This window comes from Pteropus medius, unplaced genomic scaffold (genome assembly GCF_902729225.1).
Source record: "Pteropus medius unplaced genomic scaffold, Ma_sr-lr_union100, whole genome shotgun sequence".
Lineage (NCBI taxonomy): Eukaryota > Metazoa > Chordata > Mammalia > Chiroptera > Pteropodidae > Pteropus > Pteropus medius.
Genome location: NW_024349797.1, coordinates 20708628 through 20720522, shown reverse-complemented (window position 1 = coordinate 20720522; position 11895 = coordinate 20708628). Strand labels below are relative to the sequence as shown.

At 51.8% G+C, this 11895-nt stretch overlaps 1 protein-coding gene across 1 annotated transcript; it reads left to right on the top strand.

Moving 5' to 3' along the window:
• Positions 1-237: 237 nt before the first annotated feature.
• On the top strand, positions 238-1681 carry LOC120619685 (actin-histidine N-methyltransferase-like). Its single transcript, XM_039884197.1, has one exon. The coding sequence runs from the start codon at positions 258-260 to the stop codon at positions 789-791; it is 534 nt and encodes a 177-aa protein (XP_039740131.1). The 5' UTR covers positions 238-257; the 3' UTR covers positions 792-1681.
• Positions 1682-11895: the final 10214 nt, after the last annotated feature.

Here is an 11895-nt window from a genome sequence, read left to right as displayed (position 1 = left end):
ATCTGTGCTCACATCCATCTTCCCGGCATCTGTGCATCCATCCGTCCGTCTGTCCATCCGTCTGTCTATCCGTCCGTCCATCCATCCATCCACCTTTTCACCCACTCATCCATCCGAAGGCCATGGGGCTCAGTGCATCTGCAGAGCGGTTTTAAAAGTAAGTGAAGCTCTCTGCCAGATGCGTTGCTGCACTTGTTTTGCTCTGTGATAGTTTTATCGAGGTGTAGTTTACATAGAATAAAATTCACACTTCTAAAATGGACACTTTGATGTACGGTATAGCCATGCATACACCTCAAGTTTTAGAGCCTTCTGTCACCCCGGAATTTCCCCTGTGCCCCATCCCCAGACTCTGCGCACTTACCCTCGCTCCTCTCGCCCTCCAGGAGGACCGGTCCTTCCTGAGAAACCATGACCTCTCCGTCCGCGCCGCGATGGCCGTCAAGTTGCGCCTGGGCGAGAAGGAGATTCTGGAAAGGGCGGTGAAGAGCGCCGCCGCGAACCGGGAGTACTTCCGCCAGCAGGCGGCGGCGGGCGCCGCGCTGCCCAGGTACGAGGAGAGCGGCGCGGGGCTGCTGGAGGGCGGCCTGGCGGACTCGCGGCCGCCGCCGCTGCTGCTGCGCGGCCTGGAGGAGCAGGCGGCCGCGGAGAACGGGCTGGTGAACGGCCAGAACTCCATCCCCAACGGGACCGGGCTGGAGAGGGAGGCGCCCGGGCCCGAGCAGAGCAGAAGAGCGCCGGGCGCCGCCAGGGGGCCGTCGTCGGACCGCGCCGCGCACGCCGGCGACTAGCGTCCTGCAGGCGGCGCGTCTGCCGGGCCGCCTCGCGGAAGCCCCCGAACAGCCCGCCATCGTCGCCGTGTTTCCTTGTTCACGTTTCTTTCTTTCTTTTTTTTTTTTCTGCGAGAGGAAAATATGTTTTTGCTGCTTTATATAAAAATAATTTTTTAAGTTATTTAAAAAATCTAGCTTCCCTTTTTGATTAAGATTGCCATCTTGCTTTTAGGCAAAACAAGTTATCAAACTGTGACAGCAAGGGGGAGAGAGGTGGCGTGGAAGATTTTGCAGACCCATTGTGGGCAGATGTACTTTCTTCCTGGGGAAGAATTCGGAGCCTCTGTCAGCTGTGCCTTTGTGGGCCTGTCACCTTGACAGTGGGATGACCCGGGCTCTGCCCAGGGTCACAGGGCTTGCTGGCGGTGTCTGGCTTGCACAGCAGAGGGCAGGCCTGGGGTTTGGAGACTCAAGAGTCTGGGCAAAATCTTTTTTTTTTTTTTTTTTTTCCCCTAAAAACGTAACACCCCAGTCCCAAAGAAAAGGTAAGGTGGCAACCTTATTTTTAATGGTTTTAAATGTCGATGATAATCCTAATTATATAAATTGACACAGACACATATAGTGATTTCTAAAGATTTGTTTACTTTTTGTGTTCTGTTTTACTGTACTAAGAACTTGTCCTTCCTCCTTGAATCAAAGTAGGACTTGCATCATCTTCCTGATTTTAAATGTTGGCTCTGATTTTAAAGTGGTGCGTTTGATTCCCGGCATCCATGGCAGAGAGCTCGGGAGCCCAGTGGCCACGGCTCCCCGAGGCCCTGGCTCTTCGGGTTTTCACAAGCTAGAGATTTTCAAAGCTACACTTTTGAGTAAAAGGCCTTATTAAAAGGAAAACATGATTAATATTTTTGTCTTTTCCTTTTCTTTGGAGTGGGACAGGCCCTTTGAATTGACCTTTTATGCGAACCGTCCTACGAATCCACCAGGCAGGCTTTGCACCTGACCCGTGCTGCATGCTGGGCTGGTCCCGGGGATTCAGAGATGAATGACAGGCCTGCCTCGGCCCCCCACCAGCCCCAGAGGGGGTGCTCTAGAGGGGCCTGGCAGCAGCAGGAACACAAAAAGAAGAGCATTTAATTTTCGGGGAGGTGAAGGCTTGGGATGGTTTGCCGGAGGGAGGTGGGAGCATCCGTCCCCAGAAAGCCACCAGTGTTCCGGTTACAGATACGTTTTTACATCGACTCTGACGTTCTGTCAGGCACAGCACTGACTTTGAGAATGCCGTGTACGTGATTCGCCAGTGCTGCACCCAGGTGGTCTGAGGATGTCTCAGTTTTTCTCCTTGGAGAAGACAGCTCTGCAGATCAATTGCTTCATTCTCTACTGAGGACACCTGCCTTCTGCAGTTCAGCAGGTCAGGTCTACCTGCTGCATCGGACACGAGTGGCAGGTTTCATCTACATGTGAGGTGGGCATGTGCTGACACCTGTGATGTTCCTCTGTCGCTGATGTGTATGCAGTTTGAACTTGTTACTAAGAGGACGCCTGTGTCTGCCAGGTCTCCTGTCAGCCGTGTACTTGAGATACTTTACCCAAAAATGAAATCGTCTCTGAAACTTACATGCTAATTTCCAGAAGGCGAAGCACTGTGGTACGCAAGGAGTTGTCTTCTCTGGTGTAGAAGCCCCAGAGACTAGAACTTTCATGGCTAATTTGCGGATATATTTTCTCATTGGATTAAAAGTTTTCAAGTCTAATTTTAAATACGTCCTTTGGAAAAAACGTAGTTCAGAAACAAAATAGCATCACGGGATGGGATAGTTCTCAGAATATTCCCTGGACGAGATTCGAGTTAGGATAGAGCTGGAAGAACACGGGGCTGAAGCCAGGAGTCAGGCCCGAGGCCCCATCGTCTCTCCAGCGAGAGTTGGACTGGCCACAACAGGCCTCACCGTCTTCATTTACTTGAAAGAATGGTACTAAGTTATCAAAGTCCCTGCTTGAAAATTTGGAGACTGTTCCATCTATGAATTCCCCATCAATAGGGTCTATCTGGTTAAGGTTATCGGACCAAAAAGTGATTCTGTGTCAGGTTTCAAATGGAAGAGTGTCTCTGTGACAAAAATGGTGCTCGTAAGAACAGGACTTTATCGACGTCAGAAGACAGAGTGCTATGGAACACCATTTCTTCCTCAGTTGGGTAGAACGGCCCCAAAATGACTGTCTTAGGTTAGCGAGAACACGGCACACTTTAGTCACCCACTCTGCCCTGCTTCGGCTCGGCAGGTGGAGTGCTTGGGCACAAACACTTGCAGCCACAACTTAAGCATTTGAAAATGGAGGAGAAGTGATTAAATTGGCATAGAAGAACCCTCACTGCCATCTGTCATGAAAATAGGCCTTTCTCACAAATCATTTTAAAGTTTACTTTCTCTTCTTAATGCTTTTGGATATGAGGCTGTTCAGACTGGTCATTGGAAAAATGCCAGCTTCTGCTTCTGTTTCGTTAGCTCTGTGTGTTATTTGTGTAAACAGTTAGCAATTAGATTTCACCAGCCTAGAAAAACCGCTCAGTTTTTCCACGCAAACTTGTAATTGATGGGTGATTTCCCCCAGCAGTTTCTAGAACAGGCTCACCAGAAGATATATTTATTTTTGAGAGATGGGGTGAGACATTAAAAATATTCTCAGGTTATGCTAATTTAAACCACTTAAAAATGAGGGACTTTTCTGTAAATCATCACTATATGTTTTGGTGCTTAATATGTCCATGTTTGAGTGGAAGATTAAAAAAAAAAAAATTCAAAGTACCTCGACGAGCTCAGAACTAGAACAGCCCTGACTGTGGAGAAAATCTGGAATCACGAGGTGGTTGGTTGTGGGGTGAGTGTCAGAGAGTCCAGGTCTTAAAGTGCTGGCCGTAACCATGGCTTTGGTGAAACGCCTTTTCCGTGCCGTAATGTGCCCTGTTCATACTCTTATCGATCTGGCCAAATAGATGTATTCAATAGGCCGTAGCCGATAACCTGACCCAATAACCTAGCTCATTTTATTTAAATGTGCGTTTCAGGTAGGTATGGAGTAGAATCCAATAACCTCGTTAAGGGTCACCCTGTTTCAGTCAGCAGCACTCTATGTAATATAGTCTTAAAATTCTGTAATTTGAAGCTGAGTTACTCGAATCCTATTTAAATGTGCTGGCGAGTTTGTTATTTAAATGAGGCTGCTGTGCGGGCCTGGGTCCTGGGTGGGCTTGGGGCTAGACTCCTGTTCGGATAACCTCGAGGGAAGGAGGGGCGGGACTACTGCTCATGACATGGCCGTGGCCGTCGGAATGGGCGACCGTTGTGAGGAGGGTATTCCAAGTGTCCGGTGCATTTGATCGTTGATCATTTTGTGGAGGACTGGGAGGCAGTGCACGGTGGCCGAGTGCACGTTCGGAGCACGCGGCCCTGCTTCTGTCCTGGCCGCGGACCCGGGGACCGTCTCTGGACGTTCGTATCTTCCTTTAGGGTGTCTTGTGCCTCCTTCCCGTGGGGGGTACTGGGACGCGCGTGCGCAGGCTCCCGGCGCAGTGCCTGCCGTGCGCTACGCGGTGGTAAATGTTACTACTGTTTTCTGAGTCTGAGCCACTCCCGGGAGGCAGAAAACGCTAGCGGGACTGGAGGCAGCAAACTCACCCCTGCTCTGCGGCACGCAGCCCACGTCTGTCCACGGTGGGCTTAGCGACCGGTGCTCCTGGTGCTGCAGGTGTCAGAGGTCCCTGAGAAGCCCTTGCTGCCCTCGAGGCGGCTGTTTGAACAAACGGGTCACGAGAGGGGTGCACCGCGCTGTGGCACTCCGGTGGAGGAGGGCCGGGGGAAGTGGCAACTGGGCATTGGGGTCCCTTTGTGAGCGGTGGAGTGAGGACAGGGGCCAGCCGGGCTTGCACAGGAGGGACCAGGGAGGCGGGGCTTCAAAAAGATGGGCGGGAGACCGACTCCTGACCCTGCTGGTGGCTCCTGACCCCACCGGAGGCGGGCACCGCAGAGAGCCCTGTGCAAGTTCCCCTAACTGGTAACGATAGCTTCTTTAGGTGGACAAGTGTGGCGATGCCAGCTCCTTTAAATGCCACCACTGGTCTTTCCCTTAGAAACGAGATAAAAGCAGAGAAGCCTGCGTGCGTGGGCTTCAGAACACGACCAGCGGAGTTGGGGATGTTAGGTTGTCACGCTCGTGCCAGCTTTACTAACAGCCTCTTAATGCCCTCTCCCTCATGCCAGCCCCTTTCCTTGGCCTGGCCTCAGGCACACGCGTGTGCATCACACACATTTTATGTATACAGATGCGTATACACGTACGTATACGTGTGTACATGGACACTGTGCCATGTGGTTGCTGGTGCCGGCGGGCTCGTCTGAGTGACTGACAGCTCGTGTAGCTCTGAACAGGCTTCTCCACTGCGGGCCGCAGTCACGGTGGCAGGGGACCCCACCTCTGGAGAAGTTCCAGCTCGGTTAAAATGCCGCCCCTCCCTGTCCTTGCTCTCCTGTCCCGCTCGCTGTCTGCCAGCTCCTCCGGGGCTGGCAGCAAAGGGTCGGATTGAGGCCGAACCTCGAAGCACCCTTTTCCATCCCGGCAACGTGAGGTTCGGGAGGAGCGATGTTCAGGATCGATCGCAAGGTCCGCTTAGATCCCCGAAAGCAGCTGGCGCCCCAGCACGGCCGCCCTCGGTCTGTGGGGGAAGTCCGTCCGGTGCCCGTTCCCTCCCTGTCTGGGGCACCAGTGTCCCCCAGGAGCCCCTCCTGTATCTCTCCACCTTTTAGTCACGCAGACCTGCTTTTCCAACAGGGAGCTGATGAATGAATCCCCCCAGGGTAACCGGCTGCTAGGCTCCGACACCCTTCGGGGTGTTAGCATTTGAACCCACAGTCAGGATTTCAGCTCAGAGAAGAAACTGCTCATCCGGAAAACAGGCTCCGGAATCAGGCAGAGCCGAAGCAGAATCCTGACCCGCGCTGTCTCCAGCGTGGTGTGGCCATGGCACGTCTCTCAGTGCCCAGCGCCTTGGTTTTCTGGTCTGCAAAATGCAACTACCATACAAGGTTGCTGGGAGAAGCTGTGACAATGTGTGTAAATCTAGTACCTGGCACACAGTAGGTGTTCAGTAAGTGGCTCCCACTTAGGCAGTAAGCCTACTTACTAACGTAATGGGGAATGGAAGGCAGTATATCCCAAGAGGGCTTGGGTCTTGCACGAACAGCAGAGTCTTCCCGGTGGTCCTAGGATTTCAGGTGACCTCAGGTCAGTGCGCCACTGTCACATCGTCCTGCCTCATCCAGACCTGGCAGATAGCTCACACTGAGAGTCCAACTTAAACGGACATATTTGGAAGTATGAGGAACTGTCCAATAGGCACCTCCGAATTTCTTGGCTTTAAGTTTTCAAATAAATCTTACAGGCAACTCAAGGCACAGTCTCCCCTAAATGTAGATGCAAGTGACACTCCCAGAACAGCAAGAGACAGCAGTTACGATCGTGTGCCCCCTCCACAGACCTTGTATCGGAGAGAATGCTCTAGCTGGCGCCAAGGCACGCTGTCGTGGGAACCCAGAAACGCATCTAGAGAAGTAGTTACTGCTTCCTCCTGCAGAAGCTGCAAGAAGAATCTTGGTCATTGGCAATTGTCAAAATAACTGGCTTGGAGCTTATGTCATCTAATGGTTTAAGTGTCACCCCATTTAGCCTGCAGTGTCTCTACAGTCGGGGAATTCAGCCGGAACATTCTTTGGATTTTAAAAGGACCAGAATGGGTGTTTTTGTAAAGTTCTACCAGGAAGAAAGGAAAATGGAGTTTTATCCCTGGCTGGGTCCAATTGCGGGCGTGATAATAACCTTCCTCTTGGCAGGAGCTGGGGCAGAAACCGCGACGCAGCCGGCCTTGGGCAGCGTGCTCCGACACGGTGGCGTTTTATGAGAAAGCCCTTACGGTGTTGTTTTGTGAGACTTGGGTGCTGAGCGGGTTCTGGGGTGGACAGCAGCCTAGTGTGTGCGTCTGTGCCACATGCGGGGATGCTGAGGGAGCCGTGACCCGGGCGCCTAGGACGGTCACACATGCTACAGGCTCAGCACGGTGTTTGCCGAACAGGCCTGGCGGTTTCGCGTGAGTTAACTAGGTTGAGCCCTCAGAGTGTCACAGCTGAGTGTCAGTGACTTTCCGCTCTTACTTCATGGCACAAAAGAGGCTGTCTCCTCCTTCAGGCACTCAAGGCCATCGACTTGAGTGGGCCAGAGGAGGGGACAGGATGAGGAAGGGCAGCCAGGACCCTGGTTTCCAGCAAAGGGCGGACACAGCAGCCACTCTAAGCCAGTCTTCTCGGGGGCTCAGCACAGCTGAGACAAGACCCTCAAGATTGGCACGTCCCCACGAGGACCTAAACGGACTTGCTCTGCTGCTATCTGCTGCCTCAGCCAGGCGGCAGAGGCAGATGGCAAGAGCCCCGTTTCACAGGTGACGAAATGTAGGTTCAGTCACCGTGTCGAGCCGATGGGAGAGAGACACATGTGACCACAGGGCTTCATCCCAGACTTTCTTTCTTTGAATTGGTGACATCTGTTGCCTCATCTGACAGTTATTTGAGTTTCCCATATGTGCTGGGTGCCGTACCAGGCTCTGGGAGGGTGCCACCAGGGCATGACACGGGGTGCTTGTAGACAGAACTAGGACTGCTACCCAGACTCTCCCTGGGGTCTGCAGAGGACCTCCTCGGGACGCTATGCCCAAACGAGGTCTTCATTGTACATTCCTTATTTTCTGTTCTTAACGGAAAACAGACCGGCCACAAGCACCTATCCCCAAATGACGACATTTAAAAACCACCTGTTAATCCCATCTAGGGTTGACTGGGCTGCCTGCCAGTAACAGGAAACATCACGCAGCCACACCTACTTCGGCTTATAGTAAACGGACAATTAAGAAGGAAGCAAGAGGACCCAGGCTCAGGGGAGGACCGTATCTGGGCACGGGAGCTTGTCCCCACTCTATTCCTGTGACCAGTGTGGCTGTTTACTGCTTGTCCCCACTCTATTCCTGTGACCAGTGTGGCTGTTTACTGCTTGTCCCTACTCTATTCCTGTGTCCAGTGTGGCTGTTTACTGCCCGAGCCGTCTTAAGCCGGAGCAGCCAGGATCTCTGTCCGCAAACACTTCAGTGTCTGGAAATCCAAACGGACAAATATACTCCCTGAAACAAATAGAAAATGACTCCCGGAGGCATCAAATAATTCTCCAGGCTATCTCTAAGGAAGCCAGAGTTTCCAGCGGCAATTAAATTGCACGATTGGACACAGGGAAAATTTTATAATTGCTCGCAGGTAGCAATTTATTACGATAGATGTTACTCGTGACATGTGTCAAAAAGGTCAAAGTTTATACTTCCTTGAGCATTAACCTAATCTTTGAAATTCCAAAAGTTACACTTTTGGGTCATTAATTTTTTTTTTACAAGCAGAGATTTTGACAATTAACCCAGTTAATAAAGGTCAAATTTCAATTTTTTCCAATTTCTGGAGCACTTCACTTACTCCTTTTTGAAAATGGAAAGATAGAGGATGATAAATAGTTATTAAATGAGTACAAGGATGTAGCTCCGCTGTCAGGGCGATGACCGTAAGGCTGGAAGAATGGAACCGCTGCGCATCTGACGGGAAGGAAAGCAGATTACAAGCCGAGGAAATAGAAAAATTAAGCCCAAATAACGTGTGCAGTTCGTAGGATAATGTGAGTCTGTGCGCTTGTTAAACCATCTCGGGATTCTATTCGTTCAATTATGTAGACTTCGGGCTTCAGCTCCCGAATCTGCACATTTTAAAATCAGTGATTTCGGCAAACTCTTAACAAAGTACAACCTGAGTTAAGAACCAAAGTGTCCCCCACTAGGCTGTCTCCCTCGAACGAGCCCACAGAAGAGCAAAGAGCCACAAAGGCCGCTAAGTCTCCGTGACCACGGGCCAAGAGCACAGCCGGATGGTGGCGGCCGTGCGTAGCCCCACCGTGACAGCCCCGACTGGACCGGTGCAGGTGGGTGAGGAGCGGGGCTTTACCAGCTGTTCACATCGGGGCGGCAGAGACACTCCACAAAGCCACCCAAACAAGACAAGACAAGGCTCCCTTTCCACCCCCATCAGGACCAAACCCATGTGCCCTCCCTCTAGCCCTAGGTCCCACCTCCCTGCAAGCCTTTGTGGGAGCCCCTACCTGGGCTACCCCCAGTCTCATATTCCGTTCGTGTCCCCTGGTGCCAGTGCCAGGTGGGACGAACCTCCAGCCAGGACGCTTGCCCAGGGAAGCCAAGCCGAGTTCTTGCACCCACTCGCTCTGGGAGCAGATGACTTCCCAGACCCAGCCAAGAACCTGCTCCGAGAGGCGGGTGTTTCTTCACATGGGGTGTGTTGGGGGGTTGCTGTTGCTGCCTTTGGGTCTTATGAATAAAGGCTTCTTAGTACAAATGTGTTCAACATTCAGGAACTTTGGGTCTTATGAATAAAGGCTTCTCAGTACAGACGTGCTCAACATTCAGGAACTAATACATAAAAACCACATTTACACTGCATCCATCCAACAAATACCAGTGATGTGCAGGTACCCAGCACCCCGCCTCTTTTGTGTCCCCCTGTGGCCACGGCTGCCTCCCCTCCCAGCCCCAGGTCCCGTGATTGCGTATGCCTGGCATTCTCACCAGCCACGTTTACTTTGCAGTGGATATGCAAGGGCCTGTTTGCAGCCTTGTACACCAGCTGTTCCTTGCACATAGTAGGTGCCCAGAAAATGCCAAAGAAAAGGGAGTCCGAGCTATTTTAACTCAGCAAGAGGGCGGGGGCGGGGAGCAAGGACCACATGCAGTTGAACCACACCGAAGTCGGTGGACGCCTCCGTGCAGCATGGCTGTCTAGCCCAACTTCAGCCAATCTACCCAACCTCAAGTGTTTGGGGAGCACCTGTGTGAGTGCATCCCTTTCTGGTCCTTTCCAGGTCCCCGCGCAACTGGCCCGTCTTCTCTCTCCAGCAGAGCCCCCACACTCCTCTGCTGCTCCCTCAGCCTGGGGACCGTGTTAAAGGACCAACTGCTCCCAGTGCAGGAGAAGGCTCTGAGCATCTCCTGTCGCGCTGACTCAGGACCTCTGCGAGGTTCCTGGGCCCTTCACATGCCCTTTATGTGCCCCCCAAGTAAACCAAACCAACCGGACACGGAACGAGAGCCCAAACGATGAACCAAACCATATTATGAAATATTGGGAACCACTCGAAGGTTCATAAATAGGAGGGGGGTTGACCAAGATTGTAGATGGGTGACATAAGCATCCTTAAGCGGGTGGGGAGGGCTGGACTAAGCCATTCTGGAGGGCAGTGTCTTGACTGGATACTGTGAGGCCACAGGGGCGGGCCACAGCCCGCGAGTGCTGCTCTCTGGTCAGTGAATATGTTTCTCGAAGCAGTTCTGAAACTCCCCTCTACAGCCCTGAGAATTGAACAAATAAGTCGTTATGCCGTAGAGCAGGGGTCCCCAACACCCAGGCCACGGACCAGTACCAATCCATGGCCTGTTAGGAACTGGGCTGCACAGCAGGAGGTGAGTGGCAGGTGAGTGAGTGAAGCTTCATCTGTATTTGCAGCTGCTCCCCAGGGCTGGCATCACCGCCTCAGCTCCGCCTCAGATCACCAGGCATTAGATTGTCACAGGAGCACCGGTCCCTGGTGCCAAAAAGTTGGGGCCCGCGGCTGCAGATCATGAGAGCTGGGTTTCTCACTGTCGAAGAAAAAATTACCAAAAAGGAAAAGAGGAAAGCTGGAACGAACCCCATGGGGTTGGACGAGAAGCCCAGGTGTCACTGTGAACACATGAGCTTTACTGTGTCTAAGACAGGTAAGACATGGAATCATAGAATCGTAGACACAGAACGTAGCACACAGAGAGCACGTGTTTCCCAGCTCTGTCCGCTGAGAGGGCCTGGAAGCAACGATGCCCTTAACAGTGAGCACACCTAGCACCTAACCTTGGTCTCTAAGCACCATCATCCCGTAAAAGGCCCCTTGGAGGGAGGGTCTCGGGCCTGGGGCAGGGAAAATATGAGATGAGCTTGGGGCATCTCGTGGTGTCAGAAACTGCTGAAAATTGATGTGGGTTTGTTGAGAGAACACAGAAGCCAACGTGAAGAGCCTCCCCATTGCCAAACTGGAGCAATTTGTGCAACAAAAGTAAATAGTGATAGTATTGGATGATAACGCGTAGAATGAAATAAACATTGACGATTCCACGCCGATCTACATAATCGGTTCACTAAATGAATACGGAGAAGGGACAGTTCTCCCTTACAGTCGAATTCCTGTTATTACTGTAAAAGGAAAGAAAAAAATAGAAAGTCAGCATTTGGCCAACACTATAGTAATAAGTTTTTCGGACAAGATCCATCAATGGATGCTGAAATCATGGGCAAAAGTTTGAAAAGAAATAAAATTTACATGGTCTCAAAGTATCCTCCCCCGCGCCCTGCCAAGATGTCGATGAATTCCAAAGGAAAGATAGGGACTTTGGAGTAGAGAAGCCTGGGAGATGCCACCTTAACCAAGTGATCAAGTCAACGTCGCCAACGACACCACGGCCCCCTGATAGAAGACAACATCACCTCTTCCGAGTTCCTTGTCAAAAATGTACAACCTCGGTCCAGTCATGATGAAACATCAGACAAACCCGGACTGAGGTTCATTCTTCAGAAGAACTGATCAGCACGTTTCAACAGAGCCGGGGTCACGAGAGACGCGGAAGGACCGGGGACCTGGACAGACCGGAGGGGACTAAGGAGCCGTGGCAAGCACGGCAACATGGGACCTGGGGTGGCATCCAGGAGCCAAATGAGTGGAAAACCCGGTGACACTTGAGCGGGGTTTGCCAGCTGCACTGTGGTCACCCAAGAAGTAAGTTGACTTAAGCTGGGCGAAAGATATATGGAAAATCGTACTATTTTTACAGCTTTTCTGTAAGTCTAAAATTAATTCAACACAACGAAACGGAACCCTGAGTTCTGACCGAGACTGCCTGGGTCTGAGTCCTACCCTGCCACTTGCCATGGTGTGTCGGGGTCCC